Consider the following 27,317-nt stretch of genomic DNA (forward strand, 5'->3'; position numbering starts at 1 on the left):
AGTAGTGCACTGAGCCTTTACTAGTCCTCACCAATATTTACATCTTCAGCATGGGCTTTTTATTTCTCACCCCTCAAAAAATAAATTCGCAACACCCCCACCCCAAACTACTTCCCACGGCGATGCTTTCCACCCTCTTACCATTAGGATTGCCTGTGGTATTTGTTTGTCTGTGAACTTGTGGCAATATATAATTTGCCCACCTAGCCTTTACCGATTGTAAAAGAAGTTGCTGTGGTTGTTGAAAGGGGGGTTGTGCCGAATAGTTTTTTTTTTTGTGTCTGGATTTGATTCTTTGAAACTGAATCCTTGGGACTTTCCAGACTCTGACATCACCCAATTGAAGTTGACATTTAAAACGGCTAAGGTTGGGTTTAGGTTAGTGGTTAGAGTTTAGTGTAGGGACGTCCCAGGGATCCCGGATTGCACGAACCATTGATTATTTGAGCGAGGCTGTAAAAAGTAACCTACTTCCCTGTCCTCCCTTTGTTGACTCTCTCTCGAAGAACATAAGAAAGCGTCCAAACGAGTAAGGTGGGTTCCTCTTACCTCACAAGAACGGTTGGCTGAAATAGGGTGCAGCTGTCACCTGCAAACTGAAGTTGGCATTTATCAATGAACTGCTGACAAGAATAATTGGCAGGCAGCATTCTAAGCCTACTTCATTTGAGTCATTTCCATACACGTACACACAATACTCTTGGCTCATCTCCTTGGCTCCTTCCCTTCACCTGCAAAGATCTGAAAACCCTGGACAGGTGAAAGCAATATGGTGGATACTGGGATTTTGGTTTCACCTGTTCAGTTATTTCAAATCAGTGTAGATTGTTAAAGTGGAAGTGGAGAGGAAGCTGTATTGAGATCCAACCCTGGCTACGTAAAGATGTGCATCTCGTCAATAGAGGGCGTCAAAGTTAACATATAATACATAGGTCACAATAAGAGAGTTGTCTCAAGAAAGAGAGTAAGAAAATGACAAAAGAATGTGATAGAACTAGGCCTGCCCTATGTTTCCATGGGCTGGCTTTGATATGTTTCAGGGGTTTAAATTGAAACGGGCCCCAGCTGCCCAGGTGGCCGCCACTGACTGATTTTTAACGCATATGTTAAATCTAGATTCCTTAATTGCTACATCAATGTTTTGATGTCGGAAAACGTTACACAGCGATGTTGGTCCATGCTGACGTCATGGCATCACGCAGTTGCTGCAGATTGGACGGCGGTACATTCATGCTGTGAACAGCCTGTTCCATCTCTCAATAGATGCTCTAATGGCTTGAGGTCTGGGGACTGCGCAGGCCACTCAAGGAAACGGATCTCACTGTCATGTTCCAGGTGATGTTTTTCCACTTCTCAATTGCCCAGTGTTGGTGATCACGTGTCCACTGGAATAGCTTCTTCTTGTTTTTAGCTGATAGGAGTGGAACTCGTTGTGGTCGTCTGCTGCAATAGCCCATCCGTGACAAGGATCAAAAGAGTTGTGCGTTTCGAGATGCTGCGCTCTTATTTTTCTGTTTGTGGCCCACCTGTTTGGCAAGAATCGTGCAACCTTTCTCCTTCGACCCCTCTCATCAACTAGTTGTTTTCGCCCACAGGAAAATGAGAGGGATATAGAGAGGGTGTAAATTTTTTTAAAAATCTACTGTCCAGTCATCAGACCAGTGATATTTTAAGGTAGGGGAGAAGGGTGTGCTTAAAAGTATTCAAACGAGGCCTGCCCTACAATAAATGTCATTCTAAAAACACAAACTGAACTCTGGCCCGCCGAGCATTAGCATTTTACATTCAGCAGGCGATGAGACAATGGCAGAAGTGGATATGGAGCTTAAATCTGATGGCGGTGGAAATAAGGATGAATAGACTTTTGTCCAAAATAATAGAAAAATAAACTATATAAAATGTGGGTGAGAACGTCTAGTGTTGATAATATCCCATTGTACAGTATCTAGTAGCCTGTTTCTCCAAACCCAGGTCGCCAAACCCACTGGCTCCAGGTCATATACAAGTCTCTGCTAGGTAAAGCCCCGCCTTATCCACCCGTAGCACGCACTCCAGCAGGTATATCTCACTGGTCACCCCCAAAGCAAATTCTTCCTTTAGCCGCCTCTCCTTCCAGTTCCCTGATGCCAATGACTGGAACGAACTGCAAAAGTCACTAAAGCTGGAGACTCTTACCTCCCTCACTAGCTTTAAGCACCAGCTGTCAGAGCAGCTCACAGATCACTGCCTGTACATACAGTGGGGCAAAAAAGTATTTAGTCAGCCACCAATTGTGCAAGTTCTCCTACTTAAAAAGATGAGGCCTGTAATTTATCATAAGTACACTTCAACTATGACAGACAAAATGAGAAAAATTCCAGAAAATCACATTGTAGGATTTTTTATGAATTTATTTGCAAATTATGGTGGAAAATAAGTATTTGGTCAATAACAAAAGTTTCTCAATACTTTGTTATACCCTTTGTTGGCAATGACAGAGGTCCAATGTTTTCTGTAAGTCTTCACAAGGTTTTCACACACTGTTGCTGGTATTTTGGCCCATTCCTCCATGCAGATCTCCTCTAGAGCAGTGATGTTTTGGGGCTGTTGCTGGGCAACATGGACTTTCAACTTTTGTTATTGACCAAATACTTATTTTCCACCATCATTTGCAAATAAATTTATTAAAAATCCTACAATGTGATTTTCTGGATTTCTTTTCATTTTGTCTGTCATAGTTGAAGTGTACCTATGATGAAAATTACAGGCCTCCGTCATCTTTTTAAGTGGGAGAACTTGCACAATTGGTGGCTGACAATACTTTTTTGCCCCACTGTAGCTCATCTGTAAATAGCCCATCCAATCTACCTCATCCCCATAATGTATTTATTTATTTATCTTGCTCCTTTGCACCCCATTATCTCTACTTGCACATTCATCTTCTGCACATTCTACCATTCCAGTGTTTAATTGCTATATTGTAATTACTTCACCACTGTGGCCTGTTTATTGCCTTACCTCTCTTATCCTACCTCATTTGCACATGCTGTATATAGATTTTTCTACTGTATTATTGATTGTATGTTTGTTTATTCCAGGTGTAACTCTGTGTTGTATGTGTCGAACGGCTTTGCTTTATCTTGGCCAGGCCGCAGTTGCAAATGAAAACTTGTTCTTAACTAGCCTACCTGGTTAAATAAAGGTGAAATAAATTGAAACAATTCAGGGAATATTGGTGATGATAGCTACCGAGGTAAAAACAGATTCAGGTTGGATAGTCAACGGATATTCACCTGTAGTTTTCCTTACGTCCACCAACAGCAGTTAGGGACTGTCAACATAGTTACAAATCAAAAGTTTCACATTTTAATAGCTCTTTAACCAATACTCATAAAAAAAACTTTCAAAATTGGTTCTAGCTAACCCGATGACAGACACACATTGCACACTTTTTTATACCCACACACCTCCAACAAGGTTCATAATGTCCACTCAGTGGACCTACACATTGCACACCTTTTTGTTTGTCCATTTGCAGCTCATGAGATTTTAAAATAATTTTAAAAATTTCAATAGATTTTACATTTTCACTCACATTTAAATAGCTCCTTGGTCATGTGACCTACTGACTGTAATGCTTCTGCTCTTCGTCTGTGGAGGAGTAGGAAAGATCGGCCCAATATGCAACGTGGTAAGTGTCCATGTTAATTTATTAGAACTGAACACACAAAACAAAATAAAGTGAATGAAAGAAACGAAACAGTCCTGTCAGGTGAAACTAAACAGAAAACAACCACCCACAAACAAGAGTGGGAAAACAGGCTACCTAAGTATGGTTCTCAATCAGAGATAACGATTGACAGCTGCCTCTGATTGGGAACCATACCAGGCCAAACACATAGAAATATAAATACAAGAACAAAACAGAATGCCCACCCCAACTCACGCCCTGACCAACCTAAAATAGAGACATACAAAAGGGACTAAGGTCAGGATGTGACACTGACCTCAACCAAGGTTCAGAATGTCCACTGACTGCCCTTCTATATTGCACACCATTTTGCTTGTCCCTTTGCATATCAGGTGATTTTACATGAATTTTTCAAAATTGTAAATTTCAATAGCTCCTTGGTCATGTAACCTACTGACCTCAAACAAGGTTCCAAATGTCCACTCAGTGGGCCTAAACATTGCACACCCTTTATTTTGTCCATTTTCATCTCACATGATTTTACTGTAATTTTGAAAACCTTTGAATTTCAATATATCCTTGGTCATGTGACCTTCTGACCTAAAACAAGGTTCAGAATTCAGAAAGGTTCACCCTTTAGTTTGTCCATTTCCATCTCACACTAGAGGCCTGGAATCACCAAGTCAATGGGGGCATTCCTGGAGGTCAGGAAGGCCCCAGGGAGAAGACCCAAGTGAATAGGTGTGTGAGTGACACTGTCCTTCAGGGAATCAGAGCAGGCAATTAATGTCAAATCATGTGAGATGAAAATGGATAAACAAAAGGGTGTGCCATGTATAAGGCTAGTCAGTGGATATTCTGAAAGTAGTTTGAGGGATGTAAGGTCACATGACCAGGGAACTATTGAAATTAAACATGTTAAAAAATATATGTACAACCGTGTGAGATGAAAATGGACAAACTAAAGGGTGTGCAATATAGAAGGGTAGTCCGTGGACATTCTGAACCTTGGTTGGGGACAGTAGGTCACACGACCAAGGAGCTATTGAAATTAGAAAGTTGACAAATGAATGTAAAAATGTGTGAGATGATAATGGACAAACTAAAGGGTGTGCAATGTGTAGGCCCACTGAATGTACATTCTGAACCTTGTTTGAAGTCAGTAGGTTACATGACTAAGGAGCTATTTAAATGGTACATTTTGAAAGAAATCATGTAAAATTGAGTGATATGAAAATGGACAAACTAAAGGGTGTGCAATACAGAAGGGTAGTCAGTGGACATTCTGAACCTTGGTTGAGGTCATTAGGTCACATGACCAAGGAGCTATTGAAATTCGAATTCAAAAAAAGTTTGTACTTTGTTTCCTAACTAATTCAACTAGGAATATCAAATCAAAGTTTATTTGTCACGTGCGCCGAATACAACAGGTGTTGTAAGTAAGAATTTCACTGTAAGGTGAATACAAGTGCAAAAAAAGTATAAGGTGAACGATAGGTAAGTAAAGAAATAAAACAAAGGCCTCCTGGGTTGCGCAGTGGTTAAGGGCGCTGTACTGCAGCACCAGCTGTGTCACCAGAGACTCTGGGTTCGCGCCCAGGCTCTGTCGTAACCGGCTGCGACCGGGAGGTCCGGGGTTAGGGAGGGTTTGGCCGGTAGGGATATCCTTGTCTCATCGCGCACCAGCGACTCCTGTGGCAGGCCGGGAGCAGTGCACGCTAGCCAAGGTTGCCAGGTGCACGCTGTTTCCTCCGACACATTGGTGCGGCTGGCTTGGGTTGGATGCGCGCTGTGTTAAGAAGCAGTGCGGCTTGTTTGGGTTGTGTATCGGAGGATGCACGACTTTCAACCTTTCAACCTCCGAGCCCGTACGGGAGTTGTAGCGATGAGACAAGATAGTAGCTACTAACAATTGGATACCACGAAATTGGGGAGAAAAAGGGGGTAAAATTCACACACACAAAAAAAAAAGACAGGCGAGGCTATAAAAGTAGCGAGGCTACATACAGACACCGGTTAGTCAGGCTGATTGAGGTAGTATGTACATGTAGATATGGTTAAAGTGACTATGCATATATGATTAACAGAGAGTATCAGTAGTGTAAAAGAGGGGTTGGCAGGGGGTGGGTGGCAGGACACGATGCATATAGCCCGGTTGGCCAATGTGCGGGAGCACTGGTTGGTCGGCCCAATTAAGGTAGTATGTACATGAATGTATAGTTAAAGTGACTATGCATATTTGATAAACAGACATAGGTATTGTTGTGCCCTCTTCACAACTGTCTTGGTGTGTTTGGACCATTCTCGTTTGTTGTTCAAGGAACTTGAAGCTCTCAACCTGCTCCACTATAGCCCTGTCGATGAGCCAGGATCCTTAGCTTAGTGATGAGCTTTGAGGGTACTATGGTGTTAAACGCTGAGCTGTAGTCAATGAATAGCATTCTCAAATAAGTGTTCCTTTTGTCCAGGTGGGAAAGGGCAGTGTGGAGTGCAATAGAGATGGCATCACATGTGGATCTGTTTGGGCGGTATGCAAATGGGAGTGGGTCTAGGGTTCCTGGGATAATGGTGTTGATGTGAGCCATGACCAGCCTTTCAAAGCACTTCATGGCTACGGACGTGAGTGCTACGGGTCTGTGGTCATTTAGGCAAGTTGTCTTTGTGTTCTTGGGCACAGGGACTATGGTGATCTGCTTGAAACATGTTGGTATTACAGACTCAATCAGGGACATGTTGAAAATGTCAGTGAAGACACCTGCCAGTTGGTCAGCAAAATACAAAATGCTGCTCACATTTCCACATGTTTATTAGCTTTGGAAAGCGAATTAATGTCCAAACCGTGAAAATAAGACCTGTGCAATGTGTGCAATTTTTCCAACATCATGACACTTATTTGGAGTCTGTGGCTCAAGTGGTTTGAAAGCGTGAATATCAGTTGAATATCCAACTTGAAACTGTCTTTACCTTGGTATGAAAGCTTTGGGTAAAGTACCATCGGTGAAGATCACGAGAAGTGCGCATGTTTTGATTTATTGTGTTTGTGCTGATCAGAAGGAATGTGTGTTGGGCCTCACTCAAGTTGATGATTATCCTGGGTCGTGCATTGAGCTACGGAGCAGGGCACATGTCAAAATAGTAATTTCTGGAGTGCCGGAAGAAGTTGATATTGATATACTAAAGAATGTTTTTGGAGTGGTCGATGTTCGTATGATAAATCATATGGTTATCGGCTTTTATAGCAATGGTGATTGAACATTTTTACAAAAATAGATTGACATCATTGATGTTCCCCTTTGGGATTAAAATACATCTGAGGAGCTATATGGAGTATTGGCTCATGCAGTGCCACACTCTCAGGCCCCAGAGCCTGAGCAGGGGATTTAAAGTTTTGAATTGTCTGAAGGAGTGGGAATATATATTATTTATTTTTGTAAATTATTTTGTAGTTTGTGTGGATTAATTCAAATGTTCTCTTTCCCATAATGGAATGTACTTTTATTTTGTGAATTTCTTCACAACCATCCAGTTGGTGGCGACGATACACCTTTTTGCGCGTAGTTCGCAATTAAACCCAAAGAAGAAGAAGATGAAACTGAATTCACTTCCGCTGGTAACCAAAAGCAGTCAGATGTGAGGGATGTCAAAGAAAATTAAATGTGGAGAGAAGAGACGATTCAGAAACAGGAAAGGGACCGTTTGACAATACTCTATTTATAGAACGAAGATAATTTAAGAGATCGTGGTAAGAATTTAAATAGACATTTAGCTAAATCTTCTGTTTTGTGGGTAAAAAACGAAAGAGATGGGGACAAGAGCTAGTCGTTTACAAGAGGACCCAGTGTCTTCGGCTTTCGTCAAAGATGGCATAAAGCGGGATTCCTATCGACGACCCCGCTGCAATAGACCCGCCAGTCTTAAAATAGACTTTTCGGGGAGTTTTGACGATTCGGAGACCAACCGTAGCCGATCGGAGGAGGGCAGCGATTCGGACATAGGGCAACAGGCGAGCGCCGTTGGAAGCCCCGCCGACCACAACAGCCACCCATCCATCAGCCAGTCATCACCAGCGGAAGACAACAGCGAATGCAAGCGTGAGGAAGACGGTAATAGCAGTCCCGAGGGTGCTGTCAACGGGGAACATCTGCCTGGAGAGGAGACAGGCCGGGTGTCTCACCGCACTTTCTCTGAACGTTTACCCGGCAATCGACACTCTAACTGGCGCAACGTCAGCGCAAGATCCGCACGAATGAGAGGCATCAATCAACGCCCGGCGTCGGAGGCTTGGATTGGCCTCTACCGTGTCAACAACCGACATGGTGACAACCCTTTTTGTGTTTATGTATTGCTTTAATAAGTTGCAGTTGCTATTCACTTTTGGCAGGTTTAAATCCTGTACACGGCATCATTTAGACAGTCAGTCAGTGTGAACAAAAACACAAATGTACCCTAGGTAGCAACGTTAATTGGCTTGGGCGCAAACATCTGTTAATATGTGAGACGTGACACAAATTGGTCAGACTTACTACTGAAACGGCATTATTGGAGGGGTGATTTTCTCTCGTGCATACAGGCTACTTGACTTACAGCTGAACCCATTGTATTAAGTTGTGATAATCAGGCTGCTGCGTCGTTAAAATCTCAAAAAGCACAAGAAAGGGAATTGACTCCCACCATCTCAGATTGTGCTGAAATGTTTTCTGTAGTTAGAGACAAGAGGATGGGATGCTTGGGATGCCCCTACGTAATGGAAGTTGACATTTTAAATGGTTATGGTAAGGGTTATGCTTAAGGTTTGGGCAGGGGTTAATGTTATAGTTTATGCTAGTGACGTCCCAGTAAAAGTTTGCTAATAGTTTTTATTAGAAGTATGAATTTCAGCACCCTGCAGAAGGACCACTGTTGTACAGGACAAACATTTTCAGAATTGCCATTTTTACAAGAATCGACTGATGGTGACTCAATTTTTGACCAAGCAAAAACAGGTTGACATTTTTGCAAATGTAAAAAAAATATATAAAAAAAAAACAATAGCACATTTCCATAAGTATTCAGACCCTAACGCTATAAGCTTGGCACACCTGTATTTGGGGAGTTTCTTGCATTCCTCTCTGCAGTTCCTCTCAAGTTGCTCTCAAGCTCTGTCAGGTTGGATGCACAGCTATTTTCAGGTCTCTCCAGCGGTGTTCGATTGGGTTCAAGTCCGGGCTCTGGCTGGGCCACTCAAGGGCATTCAGAGACTAGTTCTGAAGCCACTCCTGCGTTGTCTTGGCTGTTTGCTTAGGGTCGTTGTCCTGTTGGAAGGTGAACATTCGCCCCAGTCTGAGGTCCTGAGCGCACTGGAGTAGGTTCCCATCAAGAATCTCTCTGTACTTTTCTCCGTTTATCTTTCCCTCGATCCTGACTAGTCTCCCTGCCTCTGAAAAACATCCCCACAGCATGATGCTGCCACCACCATGCTTCACCGTAGGGAAGGTACCAGGTTTCCTCCAGACGTGACGCTTGGCATTCAGGCCAAAGAGTTCAATCTTGATTCATCAGACCAGAGAATCTTGTTTCTCATGGTCTGGGAGTCCTTTAGCGACATTTTGGCAAACTCCAAGCGGGCTATCATGGGCCTTTTGCTGAGGAATGGCTTCCGTCTGGCCACTCTACCATAAATTGGTGGAGTGCTGCAGAAATGGTTGTCCTTCTGGGAGGTTCTCCCATCTCCACAGAGGAACTCTGGAGCTCTGTCAGAGTGATCATCTGGTTCATGGTCACCTCCCCGATCAAGGCCCTTCTCCCCGATTTCTCAGTTTGGCCAGGCGGCCAGCTCTAGGAGTCTTGTTGGTTCTAAACTTCTTCCATTTAAGAATGATGGGGGCCACTGTTCTTGGAGACCTTCAATGCTGCAGACATTTTTTGGTACCCTTCCCTAGATCTGGGACTCAACACAATCCTGTCTCGGAACTCTACGGACAATTTCTTTGACCTCATGGCTTGGTCTTTGCTCTGACATGCACTGTCAACTGTGGGACCTTATATAGGCAGGTGTTTCTTTCAAGTCATTGGACATGATTTGGAATTTACCACAGATGGACTCCAATCAAGTGGTAGAAACATTTTCAAGGATGATCAATGGAAACAGTATGCACCTGAGCTCAATATCGAGTCTCATAGCAAATGGCCTGAATACTTATGTAAATAAGGTATTTCAGTTTTTTATTTTTAAGACATTTACAAACATTTCTAAACTTTTTTTTGCTTTGTCATTATGGGGTATTGTGTGGATTGTTGAGAGGGAAAAAACGATTTAATAAATTTTAGAACAAGGCTGTAACGTAACAAAATGTGGAAAAAGTCAAGTGGTCTGAATACTTTCCAATTGCGCTGTATGAGATCATCACATTACATTTTGCTCTTAAACACTCTGAGGCTTGGTGATTATCGAGGGGGAGATTGTTGGAAAGATTTTTCAAATAACCTCCAGTGAGGAACCATAGTATTAATAGCTTTATATTGTCATTTGCAATGGATGTAAAAAATAAAATAAAAAATGCTTTGACTTTCCTACATTGCTGCGCAGCAGGCTAGGTACTTCTATGTGTGCTCAGGCGCCCACCCTCCCTCAACATTAACAGGACAGAGAAACTAGACACATGCTCATTGCTCACATGGACCACTCCAAACAAAAGACAATGAAAAAAAAGTCAATTATGGTTATGAAATAAACCAAAACTCGTTTCAGTTTGTGTAGCAGGTTGTGAACTTTACAAACAACATTTCCACTCTGAGAATGAGATTGGTAAATTACTGTAATTTATACATGCAGGAACATAAATTGATGTAACCAAATTACAGGGATTAACTGTACATGTACTACTGGTGGCATGTAATGGGGAATTTATAAAAAAAAATAAGCTTTCCTTATAGTCATAGGCCTACGAAACAATCCACAGCTATTTTTTTTAAAAGAAGCTTTCACATATGGCCAGGTCCTGACTGACAAGGAAGAATCTCAGTGTAGGCCTACATTATTAATCAGACAGATGGACAGAAGTGGTTGTATGTCAGTGAGACCCCTACCCAAACCAAGCTTTGGATTTATTTTCCCACGCGCCATTAATCCAGCCCCCAAGCAAGTCTAGGAAATGGGTCAAAGTAATCACATGGGCACAGCTGACAGCAGGGCCAGGGAGGGAGGGGATATGGAAGCCAACTGGGCACACTCTTTCCCCATGTCGTCCCACCCCTGAGGCTGGACTCCTCTAGTTATGCATGTTGTTCTGGTGGAATGATGATGACTGGAAAACTAATCATGAGTTGACCTGACTTCATCATTGTCAGGATGGTACTCGGATCACACAAATGTCAACATCTACTAAAGACCCATGATGGACAAGTTGATTTGATCTTCTACCCGCCTTTGTTTGTCTAATGTTTCGTTGTTAATCATGTGCATGTTTTTTTGCCATCTCATCCCCAGATATCCGCTGTCCGTTCTGCTCCAAGTCTTTCTCGGGGGGCAAGATTGAGAATCACCTGTTGAGCTGCCTCACATCTCCATCTCTCCCTTACAACAGTGAGTATGAGTGCACCAAAAAACTCAGAGCAGAGGCCTGTTTCATTTGTTACAAACAAAAGAGGCTCTTTACATTCACCCAGAGAAAGGGTTGACATTGTATGGTAAACAGTGGTGTTATAGTGGTGGCAGGTAGCCTAGCGGTTAGAGCGTTGAGCCAGTAACCGTAATGTTGCTAGTTCAAATCTCCGAGCCGACAAGGTGAAAAATCTGTCTGTGCTCTTGAGCAAGGCACTTAATCATATTTACTCCAGGGTTACCTTTGAATGGCAGACCCTGGCCGTGACCCCGTTCTCAGAGGGATATGGAAAAAACACATTTCCAAATCACACACATTAATACACACTTGTACATGTTTGAAATAGGACAAATGTAAGCACCCACCAAATAATAATATTTACAGTCTATTACACAAACAGTAGCATATATGAAAGTTCAGGCATAATTTGTGTTGAAAGTATGTATGTTAAAAGCCCCTTCCCTGCCCCCTGGGTTTGTGAGGATACTTTAACGTCTAACTGTGATGTGTGTGTTGTGTTCTCAGCGGACGTGCTCAGTAAGGACAGCGGTGAGTGCTCCATCTGTCTGGAGGAGCTGCAGCAAGGAGAGACCATTGCCCGGCTGGCCTGCCTATGTGTCTACCACAAGGGGTAATAGCACTAGGCCTTTTCACACGCATTGTTTTTAACCTCGACCTCTGGCTATTTTAGCCCCAGGCTATGGCTGACCCTGGGCTAGCTTATCCTGTGTTCACCAAGCCTTTGTTAACATGGGCTAAGCTCGAGCTCAGGGCTAAGGACTCACACTTCTCAAAGCCCTGGGCCAGTGGTTCCTAAACTTAAGTATATATATTTTTTAAGGAGCTCAGTCAGGCTTACTCTTGAAAGTTGTAATATTACAATGCACAAGGTGCAATTTTCGGATCGGCACTTTTCCTCTTGTAATTGCAGACCTAAGAAAGAGCTATTCATAACTTGGCAGAAATGTCTAGATCAACTAGCCCATTTCAGCTAATGTTATTTAGCTAGGTTTTTTTTTAGGCCATTGATTTTGTTGTTGTTTGAGTCACTCAGATATCACATGAACACACAAGACATGGCAAAAAGTTGTAGAATAGCAGGAAATAAGCTCGTAAACCTGCAAAATGTTCTCTTCGCCAACAAGAAGGTGTGAACAGTTTGTCATGGACGGTGCTTGTGCCCATCTCAGCCACGTGACCAATGATATAAGCAATAAGGCCCTTATTAACACATCCTCTCCAGTTGTGCTCACTTCACCAGTTCATGACATGCCCGGCCCAGCATGCATTTATAGGCTCCACGTCTTTTGCTATAGCCATATTAAGGACTAATGTATTAATTTAAATTGACTCATTTCCTTATCAGTAGTTCCCAAACGTTTTATAGTCCTGTACCCCTTCAAACATTCAACCTCCAGCTGCGTACCCCCTCTCTATCAACCAGGGTCAGTCAGAGCACTCTGAAATGTTGTTTTTTGCCATCATTGTAAGCCTGCCACATACAATAAATTGTTTTGTCACAACCAGGCTCGTGGGAAGTGACAGAGCTCTTATAGGACAGAGCTCTTATTAATAATCAATAATTGTGCTCTTTATTTAACCATTCTACACATAAAACCTTATTTTTTTAATCGAAAATTGTGAATAACTCACCACGGGTTAATGAGAAGGGTGTGCTTGAAAGGATTCACATAACTCCGCAATGTTGGGTTGTATTGGAGAGAGTCTGTCTTAAATCATTTTCCACACACAGTTTGCCTGTATTTAGTTTTCATACTAGTGAGGGCCAAAAATCCACTCTCACATAGGTACGTGGTTGCAAAGGGCATCAGTGTCTTAACAGCGTGATTTGCCAAGGCAAATTTGCCAAATCTATTTATTTTCGTTCATGATCTGAAATGTATTTTAATATTCAGCAAAGATATACTGTTGAAATAGACAAAGCTCTAATCCAGAAATCTGGCAGTGGCATCTGATTTAAATGACATTTTCACAGAACCGCTTGTTGCAGATATCTGTACGTGGACTGGAGGCAGGGCATGAAAGGGATAACTAATCCAGTTTTGTGTCATCCATTTCGGGAAAGTACCCGCGTAATTGCTCACACAACTCACTCGGGGTGCTTCGCTATATCACATTTGACATTTTTTAAACCTTTATTTAACTAGGAAAGTCATTTAAGAAAAAAATCTTATTTGCAACGATGGCCTACCGGGAAGCAGTGGGTTAACTGCCTTGTTCAGGGGCAGAGCGACAGATTTTTACCATGTCAGCTTGGGGATTCGATGGTTTGCCATTGTCCGTAAGCTTGAGTTCATTTGCACACAAAAAAATCATACAATGATGGGAAGACCTGTATATTGTACTTGTTAATGCAGACAGAGGAGAGCTCCAACTTCTTAATCATAGCCTCAATTTTGTCCCGCACATTGAATATAGCTGCGGAGAGTCCCTGTAATCCTAGATTCAGATCATTCAGCCGAGCGAATATTATTTTTTTTTACTTGCCCCTCAGAACACTTCATGATGGCAGAAGTGAGTGCTACGGGGCGATAGTGATTTTGTTCAGTTACCTTCGCTTTCTTGGGTGCAGGAACAAAGCTGGACATTTTGAAGCAAGTGGGGACAGCAGACTGGGATAGGAAGATATTGAATATGTCCGTGAACACTCCAGCCAGCTGGTCTGCACATGCTCTGAGGACGTGGCTAGGAATGCATTCTGGGCCAGCAGCCTTGCAATGGTTAACATGCTTAAATGTCTTACTCATGTTGGCCAGGGAGAACGAGAGCTCAGTCCTTGGGAAGCGGCCCGTGTTTACGGCACGGCGTTATCCTCAAAGTGGTTGAAGAACATGTTTAGCTGTCCAGGAGCAAGACGTCGGTATCAGCGACGTTCCCTTTATAATCCGTGATTGTCTGGAGTCCCTGCTACATACATCTCGTGTCTGAGCCGCTGAATTGCGACTCCATTTTGTTTCTGTACTGACGTTTTGCCTTTTTGATTGCCTTACATAATTGGACTGTTTCTATTCGACCATATTCCCAGTCACCTTGCTGTGGTTAAATGCAGTGGTTCGTGCTTTTAGTTTTATCCACGTTTTTGGGTTTGGATAGGTTTTAATCATCACAGTGCGAACAGCATCCCCTATACACTTCACCATGTCAGGGTATGTGTCAATGTTATTCTCAGAGGCAACCCGGAACATACCCCAGTCCGCGTAATCAAGACAATCTTGAAGCATGGATTCTGATTGGTCAGACCAGTGTTGAGTAGCCCTTAGCACGGTACTTCCTGTTTGCGTTTCTGCCTATAGGAAGGAGGTGCAGAATGGAGTTGTGATCTGATTTGCCAAAGGGAGGGTGGGGGAGGGCCTTGTAGCCATTCCGGAAGGGAGTGTAACAATGGTTGAGAGTTTTTGAAGCTTGAGTACTGCAGGCAATGTGTTAACTTCGGTAGAGTTTTCCTCAGATTTGCTTTATTAAAGTACCCAGCTACAGTAAATGCTGCCTCAGGATATGCGGTGTAGTTCCCTGAGAGCCTTCGCGGTATCGGCTTGAGGGGGAATATATACGGCTGTGACGATGACCGAAGAGAATTCTCTCGGGCGGTAATGCGGTTGACATTTGATTGAGGTATTCTAGGTTGGGTGAACAAACGTGCACATGCTAGCAGAAAGGAACGAGGTGGGTAGCTGGCAAAGTATGTCATTTTAGCAAAATAAACAAACCAAAAATCTGATCTCTTAAAAGTTTAGTTCATTTTCGTTCTATTATCTATCATTGATTTTGGCCCAATAGGCCGGACACTTAGTGTTGCACGGTATATCTGTACTATGGTAATATCATCGTACCAAAACCTATCATGATACCAACATTTTTAGAATACCGTAGTACCGTTTTCAGTACCGTTTGATACTACCGACTTTTTCACCCCTACCAATCTAAAGATTCTGCTTGCGCCTGTGATGAAATGTTTATGAAGTCAGTTTTGTTTATACATTTATGCACCAGTCACTTGCCTCTTGTATGTGCAGGTCCAATAATATCAACTATACTTTCATGCCAGCCGCATCCCACAGACCCAACCAGCCCTCACTCACCTGCTTCTCACCTTCTCTTCACTCGTGTCTATTCCATCCGTTTTTTTTCAAATTGAAGTTTGCCCTGATGGCGAGCGGGATGCAGACCCAGACACTGATGAGTGTTCTGTCAGAGTTGTACATTTGTTACATTCGAGCAGAGAGCAATGTTGATACATTGTTTCATCGCCTGTTATAACCAAGAGCACAGACCAGTCTGAGTAGACTTTGTAAATTCACCGTCATGCAGCCTCCTGGTAACTTGACAGTAGGTTTAGGCTAATTAGATTGGCACAGGAAGAAAGGAGAAGGGTCTACTGCAGCGAAAAGGAACCACAGCAGAGCAAGTGTTTATTGCGCTGTCCGTGCTGAAGCTGCAACATTTCAGCCATTTTCGTTTTTTTACTTGTTTCTGACTGAAAAGTTCTGTTACCAAAATCCCTAATTTGGAAAAACATTCCCTCAACCCTTGCTCTCTTTACGTGAAACATGTAAGCATCGCGTGCATGTGACCAATAGGGCTTGACCTATAGGCTATCATAATTACAACAATACATTTGTTATAGCAAACTCTAAACACAGTAACACATGACAGCAAAATGTATGTGGAGGAAGTGAAAAATAAACTCGGAAACAGGCAAATGGTTACTGGTTGCTCAGGAGGGAAAGAGGAAGTCAGGTCTGTGGAAGGCATTTGAAAAAGGAAGGTATTGTGTGTATTTTTTCGGACCATTGTCTTTTCTAACGGGGGAAAAAGATAAAGCCTTTATTACAGCAGACCTAAAAACAATTGCATGCGTTCGTGAATTGCAGTTTATGTATCATTTAGGCTAATTATTCATAGCGCCCTTTGTTTAATTTTAAAACTAAAATGCTTGATTTACATTTCAAAGCATGAATGTCTTGTATGCTGTGTGATGGCACGGACGAATGAATGATTGATTGATACAGTAGCCTGTATATTGAAATGTAGGTTTAAGTAAGTTGTGGTTTTAAGATCAAACAGTACCCTCTCTTAGGCCTATGGTGGTTATACAAGGCTACTATGCAAAGCCTACCAATGACAACGACTACTTATTACTATAATGGTAATCATAATAATTGTAATAATAACAATAAGGAGATCAAGAAAAAGGAGGGTATAGGAGCGAGTGCTGCGTGCATATGTGTAACAAACAGGTGCTGTTAGATTACAATATTATTGTTCTGCCTGTTTGGAACAGTGTAAACAATACATTTATAATTAATACCAGTCTGTTCTAACAAAATAAAATGATAAAGCAACCGAATCTGTGAAATTGCTTCTTCCAAAATTTTCCGTTGCAATTTATTTTTTTGAACCTTTATTTAACTAGGCAAGTCAGTTAAGAACCAATCCTTATTTGCAATGACTGCCTACCAAGCATGAGGCTTGGTGCTCACAGAATCAGTAGGGTATTAAACAAACAGGCAACAGAAGCAATATCTGTCTTAATTCTGTAGATATATATGGATGATTTATAAAGTCAAGCACATTTAGCAGTTAGGCTATTGATTATAAACCTAATTAAGTTGGGGTTTCCTGTCTCCTCAATATTCAATTAAGCTAAGGCAAGTGCTTTTTCCTCGTCTCTGCTGCTGCCTCCACCGCATTGTTCTCAATCACAATATGCTGGTTAATTTAGCTATTTTGCACATAGCAACATAGGGGAAGGCGCCAATTCTACTGCACACTGAATATTGTTTCAGAACCACGAACAGCGAACTTATCCAATGCGGGAGAAAGCGCATTTGTTATAAAATATTAAATCTTAGTGTTGCACCGTTATTTTTCCATAATATAACCATATACAATTTCAGTATCACATGTCTTAGTGATGGACTGTGCCATCCCCGTGGCCTCCGCAATGGATTAGTCCACTGAGACAGGCGCGAATCAGACAGTCTTGTGAACCATAGTATAAATGTAATTGTCAAAATTGCGTGCAGAACTAATCACAAGCATATGCAAAGTAAGTGAAAGTGCAGCTTTTGTGATTGGACAGTGAAGATTCTATGCATTGTTCTTGACCCTGTTTCACGCTGGCTATTTTGGCACCATGTTTCTCCGTAAAGCCAGAGCAGGGCCAGCTAGCTCTGGGCTATGGTGTTGGTGCCAGCCCCCGGCTAAAATCTCCCTTAGCCCATCTTTACGAGAAAATATTGCAGTTTTGAAACTGCAGTAAAAGTGCAGTAACTGCAGCTGATTGTGGTATTTTGGACGCAGTATTGCAAAATAACTGCAGTCAACTGTAACTGCAGCCACACTGCAAAATTACATTTTTTTTTCTTCTCTTGGATGTGGTATTTGCAGCGTAATGCAGTTATACTGCACTCTGACTGCAATCTTTTTTCATAAGGGCAGAGTTTAGGAGGCTAGTCCTGAGACGCGAAAGTCGTCTCCGGTACGCGTCCTCTATTAATTTGAATGTGTTGACAGAAATTTGAGAAATTGCTTGAGCTGCGCTGACATTCAAAAAGTATGAAAGCCTATGGTACAATATTCTAGGTACGAGTACATGTTTTGGACTACGATAAACTCTTTAGCCCCGGGCTGAGGTGCAGTGTGAACGTGCCTACTGAGGGTTTAATACACACCTACTGTGGGTTTAGTGCACACCTACTGTGGATTTAGTGCCTTCAGAAAATATCCATACCCCTTGATTTATTTCACATTTAGTTTTGTTAGTGTGAATTCAAAATGGATGACATATATCTTATTTTTGAATCAATCGACCACAATACACCACAATACACCACAATGACAAAGTGAAAACATGTTTTTAGTCATTTTTGCCAATGTATATTAAATAAAATAAATCTCAGTTATAGGTATCTCCACCCTTGAGTCAATACATGTTAGAATAACGTTTGGCAGCAATTTACAGCTGTGAGTCTTTCTGGGTAAGTCTCTTAAGAGCTTTGCACACCTGGATTGTGCAACATTTGCACATGTATTATTATTATTTTTTTAATCTTCAAGCTCTGTCAAGTTGGTTGTTGATCATTGCTAGACAGCCATTTTCATGTCTTGCCATAGATTTGCAAGCCTATTTAAGTGAAAACTGTAACTAGGCCACTCATGAACATTCAGTGATAAGCTTACTCCAGTGTATATTTGGCCTTGTGTTTTTTGTCCTGCTGAAATGTGAATTTGTCCGTTGGAAAGCAGACTGAACCAGGTTTTCCTCTAGGATTTTGCCCGCGCTTAGCTCTATTCCGTTTCTTATTATCCTAAAAAAAAGCTCCCTAGTCCTTGCCGATGACAAGCATACTCATAACATGATGCAGCCACTACTATGCTTGAAAATATGAAGTACTCAGTGACGTGTTGGATTTCACCCAAACATAACGCTTTGTATTCAGGACAAAAGGTACATTTCTTTGCCACCTTTTTTGCAGTATTACTTTAGCGCCTTATTAGAAACAGGATGCATGTTTTGGAATTGTTTGAATCTGTACAGATTTCCTTTTTTTTGTCATTTAGGTTAGTATTGTTGATCCATTATCAGTTGTCTCCTATCACAGCCATTAAACTCTGTAATTGTTTTATAGTCACCATTGGCCTCATGGTGAAATCCCCTGAGCGGTTTCCTTCCTCTCCAGCAACTGAGTTAGGAAGGACGCCTGTATCTTTGTAGTGACTGGGTGTATTGATACACCATCCAAAGTGTAAATAATAACTTCACCATGCTCAAAGGGGTATTCAACATCTGTTTTTTTTTTTTTTTTTTTGCCATTTACCAATAGGTGCCCCTGGTCTTTGTGGTTGAACATGTTTGAAATTCACTGCTTGAGTGAGGGACCTTACAATTATCTGTATGTTTGGGGTACAGAGATGAGGTAGCCATTCAAAAATCATGTTAAACACTATTATTGCACAGAGTGAGTCCATGCAACTTATTCTGTGACTTGTTAAGCAAATGTTTACTCCTGAACTTATTTAGGCTCACCATAACAAAGGGGTTGAATACTTATTGACTGAAGACATTTCAGCTTTTCATTTTTCAATAATTTGAAAACATTTCTAAAAACATAATTCCACTTTGACATTATGGGTTATATTGTGTATAGGCCAGTGACACAAAATCTCAAAATGTGGAAAAAGTCAAGGAGTGGTGAATAGTTTCTGAAAGCACTGTACATGTGGCCCATGAGACAAAGGGGGGAACAAAGCACAGATCTGTGCAAAGAGTTGTGATGCAATCATGAGTTGCATTCTTTGGAACTCTCATTTAGTAATATGCCTTCCGTTCTATGTGAAATGACATGGTTATTTTGTCACTGCTTACTGCGAAAAGAAATCCTGTAATGTTTTTCTCCCACAAGTCATCTTTGATATCACTAAAAGCTCCATTGAATAATTTAAGAATTGAGAACGTTGTTCATTGACTACTGCTCAGCGTTCAACACCACAGTACCCTCCAAGCTCATCACTAAGCTCAGGACCCTGGGACTGAACACTTCCCTCTGCAACTGGATCCTGGACTTCCTGGTGCGCTGCCCCCAGGTGATGGGTAGGGGGTAGGCAACAACACATCCACCACGCTGACTCTCAATACGGGGGCACCTCAGGGTGCATGCTTAGTCCGCCCCCCCCCCCCCCCCCCCCTGTACTCCCTGTTCACCCATGACTGCATGGCCACACACTACTTCAACACCCTCATTAAGTTTGTTGACGACAAGACTGTGGTAGGCCTGATCACCAACGATGATGAGACGGCCTATAGGGAAGAGGTCATGATCTGGCAGTGTGGTGCCAGGACAACAACCTTTTGTTGTCCAGAAAATGTTCTGAAGTGTCAAATGTTGGTTGTCCATATGTTGGTTGTCCATGTCTATATTCTTCACTTCCGTCTCTTTTAAGAAAAAAAGTATTTGTTTCTGCACATAATAATGTGCACACTTATAAAGCAACTCCCTGTTTGCGTGTCGGGCAGGATCAACTAGGGAATTATCGTGTAATGTGAGCACCCACGACCTGGGGTTGAGAATGGACAGAATTAAAGATTTTGGGACAAGGAAATCAGAAACTGTGAGCATGGCCAAGTTAAGATTTTAGAAGTTGTATAGTGTATGCCCAGCATAAGGAATTAAACATGGTCCACCCACACCAGCACAGTCGTGAAGAGGCTGAAAAGATTTGTCAAGGGCCCTCAGATCATCAAAAGGTTATACAGCTGCACAGTTAAGAGCATCTTGACTGACTGCATCTCTGCTTGGTGGCAACTGCTTGGCATCTGACCACAAAGCGCTAGAGGGTAGTACTTGCGGCACAGTACATCACTGGGGCTGAGCTCCCTACAATCCAGTCTATACCAGGCGGTGTCAGAGGAAGATCCTAAAATGTATCAAATACTCCAACCACCCAAGTTATAGATAGTTTTCTCTGCCACGGCACGGAAAGTGGTACCGATGCACCAAGTCAGGAACCAACAGGACCCTGAACAGCTTCTACCCCCAAGCCATAAGTCTGCTAAATAGTTAGTCCGAGTAGCTATTTGGTTATCTGCATTGACCCCCTTTGCTCTAACTCTTAAATCTTCACATATGCTGCTGCTACTACTAATTATCTATCCTGTTTCCTGTCACTTTGCCCCTTCCCATATGTATACTGAACTAAAATATAAATGCAACAATTAACAATTTTACTGAGTTACAGTTCATAGAAGGAAATCAGTCAATTGAAATAAATTCATTAGGACCTAATCTATGGATTTCACATGGCTGCACAGGGGCGCATCCATGGATGGGCCAGGGAGGGCATAGGCCCACCCGCTGGGGAGCTAGGACATCATCAGCTGTCCTGGTGGCTGGTCTCAGATGATCCCGCAGGTGAAGAAGCCGGATGTGGAGGTCCTGGGCTGGCATGCTTACACGTGGTCTGCGGTTGTAAAGTTGTTTGGACGTACTGCCAAATTCTCTAAAATTACATTGGAGGCGGCTTATGGTAGAGAAATGAACATTCAATTCTCTAGCAACAGCTCTGGTTGATGTTCCTGTAGTCAGCATGCCAATTGCACCTTCAACTTGAGACATTTGTGGCATTGTGTTGTGTGACAAATCTGCACATATGAGTGGCCTTTTATTGTCCCCAGCACACAGTGCACCTGTGTAATGATCATGCTGTTTAATCAGCCACTTGATATACCACACCTGTCAGGTGGATGGATTATCTTGGCAAAGAAGAAATGCTCACTAATTATTGCAGAAAATATGAGAGAAATAACCTTTTTGTGCGTATGGAACATTTCTGGCATCTCTTATTTCAGCTCATGAAACATGGCACCAACACCTTACATGTTGCGTTTGTTTTTTATTCAGTATACAGTACCCCATGCATATACGGAGTATACAAAACATTAAGAACATGACAGACTGACCTGGTGAATCCAGGTGAAAACTATGATCCCTTATTGACGTCACTTGTTAAATCCACTTCAATCAGTGTATATGAAGGGAAGGAGACAGCTTAAAGAAGGATTTTTAAGCCTTGGGACAATTAAGACGTGGATTGTGTGTGTGTGTGCCATTCAGAGGGTGAATGGGCAAGGCGCAAAATATTTTAAGTGTCAAGAACTTCAACGCTGCTGGGTTTTTCACGCTCAACAGTTTCCCGTGTGTACATGGGCCAGCATCCCTGTGGAACACTTTATTCACGTTTTAGAGTCCATGTCAGACGACTTGAGGCTGTTCTGAGGGCAAAAAGGGGGAGGGGGGTGCAACTCAATATTAAGAAGGTGTTCCTAATGTTTTGTATACTCCATGTATAGCCACGGTATCATTTATTCCTCTTTTTATTTTTCTATTTTTCCTCTCTGCATTGTTGGAAAGGGCCCATAAGTAAGCGTTTCACATTTTTATTTGATTTTTGATTTTGAAAAACACTTGTGGGAGCGTCAAGCAGTGAACGGCTATAACCTTATTTTCTTTACCAGAATGACCTAACCTTATCGCAAGTCATTCACCTCTGTTTGACTAAGAGGTATTTTAAGGTGTGAACCTCCTTTTGAAAGAAATACAGTAACCACAAGTGTTTCTAATCCGGCTGTCTCACAGTGAGTCAGTCTGCTGCCTGCACCATGGTCCGAGTTAAGTCCCACCCTGGGACCGCAGATGGGATTGAATTAGGTAACTTAAACTGCTGTAATACATATGTTCTGCATGGTCCAGAATAAGTGATAATCAAAAGGGAAAACAGCCATTCCATTTCTGTATGTCTCATTACATGTCTTTGTCTCTCTCTTTCTCTGTCCAGCTGTATAGACTCCTGGTCCAAGGTGAAGCCATGCTGTCCCGAACACCCTTTTGATTGAATCATGGGTCACATGTCCTGCTCAGGGACACACCTGACTCTGGTACGTTCGTGTTCATGACTCCATTTATTCCAACCCCATGATGTCACACTAGCCAACAGGGTAGACGTTAGTGTGGACAAAATATTATGTGAAATAGGAAGGGTTACATTACAAGTGTTACAAGTGTGAGAAAAGTATAAATATTTTATGTACTTTTTTTCCCCCACAGGAGACTGCAATGTTTCTATAATTGCAGCAAATATATTACGGCAATGAAAAATACCAGAGGCAAGCCTCCTAATTTTACAGACCCAGACACAGCCCCACAAGGATCTCAATGAAAAATACCAGAGGCAAGCCTCCTAATTTTACAGACCCAGACACAGCCCCACAAGGATGTCAATGAAAAATACGAGGCAAGCCTCCTAATTTTACTGACCCAGACACAGGCCCACAAGGATGTCAATGAAAAATACCAGAGGCAAGCCTCCTAATTTTACAGACCCAGACACAGCCCCACAAGGATGTCAATGAAAAATACCAGAGGCAAGCCTCCTAATTTTACTGACCCAGACACAGCCCCACAAGGATGCCAATGAAAAATACCAGAGGCAAGCCTCCTCATTTTACAGACCCAGACACAGCCCCACAAGGATGTCAATGAAAAATACCAGAGGCAAGCCTCCTAATTTTACTGACCCAGACACAGCCCCACAAGGATGTCAATGAAAAATACCAGAGGCAAGCCTCCTAATTTTACTGACCCAGACACAGCCCCACAAGGATGTCAATGAAAAATACCAGAGGCAAGCCTCCTAATTTTACTGACCCAGACACAGCCCCACAAGGATGTCAATGAAAAATACCAGAGGCAAGCCTCCTAATTTTACTGACCCAGACACAGCCCCACAAGGATGTCAATGAAAAATACCAGAGGCAAGCCTCCTAATTTTACTGACCCAGACACAGCCCCACAAGGATGTCAATGAAAAATACCAGAGGCAAGCCTCCTAATTTTACAGACCCAGACACAGCCCCACAAGGATGCGACCGCAGACCACTTTTTTTTCTCTTCGACCTGGTTCAGTCCATTTGACCTGGTTCAGTCCATTTGAGCTGGTTCAGTCCGTTTGAGCTCAACTCAGACCACTATAACTACCGTTGGAATAGACAGCCACCACTCCTCTGTGAACATAGCCCAAACTATAAACTGCTGCACTCCAGAAAAACGGTAAATCGATATTATATCATACCAGGTTGACAGTCCCGTGAAAGTCCTTTTTAACTCGAGGAGGCGAGGAAAATGTGTGTTTCTGTTGTTCCATGCATTCCTCTTCCCCTAATGTGGACTTTTCCATATGGGATAGGTCATCTTTTATGATGCAGCAAAACAATATTGGGCAGAGATTCACGTTCCAGTGAATAAATGTTTCTGTCCATAAAAAAAACAACCCAGCTCTGAAAATGTTAACTGTTCATGCTTAAATATTGCAATGCATTGTTTTTTTTATAGCCCGATGTTGGAAAGCAGGGCTTTATTTTGTGGATGGGGTTGCTGTAGTGATTGTAGGTGGTTTTCTATTGTCGCCATGATACATTTCAGGAGAGGGATGGTGGGTGTGAGTTGATTGTGGAGTTAAAAGCGGATGATGTTGGTTGGTGCTGAACCCACTGTGTTAGCGCCTTTTACCGCAGCTACAGTAGGTGGTTGGCATTTCCCAGGCCATAGTACTGGTGTTATGCCCATACTGAGCACTTTTTACCCCAAGGCTGAACTTTCTTCTTAGATAAGGTGTACTTGATTGAACCACAGTTGCTAATTTAGTAACAACAGTAGTGTGTGTGTGTGTGGACGAATGGGGACAGTCAATGTCCTGGATGACAGCGCCCGACTCTGGACAGCAGAGGCAAACTGCAGACTTCTCACTGGCTGTGTAAATGAGAGGTGTGTGTGTGTTCTTAGTGCCCTTATACCCTCTGGGTGAGATAGTTTTAACCCTAGCGTTGTTACATGTCATTTCAGCAAGCCATGACACCCACCATCTCAGATTGTTCTGAAATCGTTTCTGTAGTTAGTAATAGATAAGAGTTCCTGACACTACTTGTCTGTCACAGAGAACTGATACTACAGTGCCTTCGGAAAGTATTCAGACCCCTTGACTTTTTCCACGTTTTTGTTTGGTTACAGCCTTATTCTAAAATGGATTACATTTTTAATAATCCTCATAAATCTACACACAATACCCTTTAATGAAATAGCAAAAACAGTATTATTTATTTTTTTAGTTGCGAAAGAAAATTTGTCAACTTATAACTTACATAAGTATTCAGACCCTTTGCTATAAGACTTGAAATTGAGCTCCGGTGCATCCTGTTTCCATTGATCATCATTGATGATCACCTTCCAACAGGACAATGACCCTAAGCACATAGCCAAGACAATACAGGAGTTGTTTCTGGACAAGTCTCTGAATATCCTTGAGTGGCCCAGCCAGAGCCTGGACTTGAACCCGATCGACCATCTCTGGAGAGATCTGAAAATCATCTGCAGAGAAGAATGAGAGAAGCTTCCCAAATACAGGTGTGCCAAGCTTGTAGTGTCATACCCAAGAAGACTTGAGGCTGTAATCACCGCTAAAGGTGCTTCAACAAAGTATTGAGTAAATGGTCTGAATACTTGTGTAAGTGGAATATTTCTGTTTTTTTGTTAGAAATTAACAAATGTCAACCACAAATTTTTTTTTGCTTTGTCATTATGGGGTATTGTGTGTAGATTGAGGGGGGAAATGTTTCATCAATTTTAGAATAAGGCTGTAACCTAACAAAATGTGGAGAAAGTCAAGGGGTCTGAATACTTTCCAAAGGCACTGTATATACTTGTTGGGTTGGGACTGGTGTGGGGGGTCAGTGCCTGGCTTTTGACCATTCCTCATGTCTAAATCATTGTTTGAAGAAAGTGAGGCCCAATTCAGATGTTAGGTACGACCAGGTAAAATCTGGTCGTTCCATAGTGCTACTTTTTTCCTAAGGTGGAACGACCATAGTGCTACTTTGTTCCTAAAGCAGTGTGATTAAAAACCATACTGCTACGATGACTTGGCCCTCCTCTCAGTGAGACCAACCCGTCCTGTCGTGTTGAAGGCATGTGGTGGTGTGTCCCCCTGCCTCTCGCTCTGTCTGGGGTGTAGTCCGGAATATTGGACCAGGCCCTGTGCACTTGTCTGGCCAGCTGGCTGTGTTCATGTCAATGTGAGGGATGATGTATTTTAGGGCATGATTACGCCATGAGGCATCTGCCTCGCCTATCCCATGATTCCCATCGCTGGAGGCAATGAACATCTGATGGGGGGATTTGTTGTATTAAGCCACCACCCTTCCCCATAAGAGGATTTTTAGACATTGTATTATTACCATATGTGTTAAACAAGCTACCGTTGGCTGCCTTTGCCTGGTGAGAGGTTTGTGTCTGTCCAGGCTCCTATGGTGTAGTCTAGTCTGGGGATCAGTGGTGACGCTACAGTGAGTTTATCAAAGCACAGGCGGACAGCTGTAGACCAGCATGAAGATCAGTCCTGTTCAGCATTCCTATTGGATGATCTCCCGGAGTTGTTGCACCACATCCTGCACTCGCTGAGGTGCTACGATGTGTCGTGCCCCTGCAGCCCTGTGCATGTTACTATTTCCACTTCAAAAAAGAAACTATTACGCCAAAAGTATGTATGTCTGTGTAACTGAAACAGTGGGAAGGGATGTGTGTGGAAAAAGAGGAATTGATCATAAGCCCTAAATGTACTTTTTTTGTGTGGTGAATAATTATGTTGTGTACTTTGAGGGGGGGGGTGGGGGTTGTCAGTAAAAATCTGGACAATCTGAAGCCCCAAATGTTACATTACTATTCTCCCTTTTTACTGTGTGGTGCAATACCTCAATTTTTACAAATACAAAAGCATAGCTATTCTCCAGGGATGATATTTTCTATGTATTGCCTTCTTGGCGTTTAATCACAGAGTTCTGTTCCTCCTAGACGCTGAGCTTTGTGACGGTTATGCTGATATATTCAATGAGAATGTTTGTCACCACAGCGATATCTGCATCCCAAGATATGGACAATCTGCCTTCTCTTTGGTATAATAGAACAATTACGTTTATTTATTAAAGTGTAAATATGTATTGCAATTCAAACTGGCTTGGTCTTTGTCTGTTCATTTGACTGTTTCTAAGCTCCAATCTTTTGTATGTCTCAGTTGGTTTTATATGTATTTTTTACAATAAATATGCTTTTGAGCCCTGTTTTGTCAATGTCCTTGTTTAAGTGTTTGAGTACTGTTAATAACTGTTTTATGGCATGTTTATTAAAGGTCTTTGCCAAATAGGCAGTGCTGACTGCTGTGACAGATTCACAGTTATCTACTGTAAATGACATGCTAGTTTTCAATGCATGCTAAATCTTAAAAAAAAACTAAAATTCAACCATGTGAAATGTTATATTCCTTCCTGCATTCATTGGATTTAAAAAATATGGTACTGGTTACTCATTCCTTTAAAGACATCTTCTGGTGATAATTTGTTTTTTTTTAAACTGTTCTTGGTGGGAAGCGATATCCCAAGTATAAAACAGTAAAGCCCACACAAAAAGGGTAAAACAATGTTTTGAGCAAAATGTTTTCTTGCA

The 27,317-nt window shown here is 42.2% G+C and overlaps 2 protein-coding genes across 4 annotated transcripts in view; one reads left to right on the forward strand and one right to left on the reverse strand.

Moving 5' to 3' along the window:
- Positions 1-3,745, reverse strand: part of LOC110508497 — a 45,304-nt gene extending 41,559 nt beyond the window's left edge. Inside the window, exon 1 of one of the 2 annotated variants that reach the window (XM_036966617.1) lies at positions 3,575-3,745. The gene's annotated coding sequence lies outside the window, so the exon portion shown is untranslated. Of the gene's footprint in view, positions 1-549; positions 669-3,574 lie in introns of those variants that run through there. The other variant, XM_036966618.1, reaches the window with a different exon arrangement.
- Positions 3,746-7,242: 3,497 nt separating this feature from the next.
- LOC110508499 (E3 ubiquitin-protein ligase ZNRF1) lies at positions 7,243-26,944 on the forward strand. 2 transcript variants are annotated; one of them, XM_036966263.1, is made up of 5 exons: positions 7,243-7,986; positions 11,136-11,231; positions 11,776-11,881; positions 22,606-22,705; positions 22,875-23,698. In XM_036966263.1, exons 1-4 carry the CDS (start codon positions 7,473-7,475, stop codon positions 22,661-22,663), a joined length of 774 nt encoding a protein of 257 aa, XP_036822158.1. In that variant the 5' UTR covers positions 7,243-7,472; the 3' UTR covers positions 22,664-22,705; positions 22,875-23,698. The 2 variants fall into 2 exon arrangements, with proteins under 2 accessions (XP_036822158.1, XP_036822159.1); XM_036966264.1 differs by lacking the exon at positions 22,875-23,698 and adding an exon at positions 26,670-26,944 and having other exon boundaries at positions 7,244-7,986.
- The last annotated feature ends 373 nt before the right edge of the window (positions 26,945-27,317 follow it).

Source organism: Oncorhynchus mykiss, chromosome 28 (assembly GCF_013265735.2).
Source record: "Oncorhynchus mykiss isolate Arlee chromosome 28, USDA_OmykA_1.1, whole genome shotgun sequence".
In the NCBI taxonomy this organism is placed as follows: domain Eukaryota; kingdom Metazoa; phylum Chordata; class Actinopteri; order Salmoniformes; family Salmonidae; genus Oncorhynchus; species Oncorhynchus mykiss.

Excerpts from the sequence above, each read along its gene's own strand:
- LOC110508499 (XM_036966263.1), top strand. The coding sequence starts at position 7,473 with ATGGGGACAAGAGCTAGTCGTTTACAAGAGGACCCAGTGTCTTCGGCT. Across the intron at positions 7,987-11,135 it reads CCGTGTCAACAACCGACATG|ATATCCGCTGTCCGTTCTGC; the intron begins GTGACAACCCTT and ends TCTCATCCCCAG. Across the intron at positions 11,232-11,775 it reads TCCATCTCTCCCTTACAACA|CGGACGTGCTCAGTAAGGAC; the intron begins GTGAGTATGAGT and ends TTGTGTTCTCAG.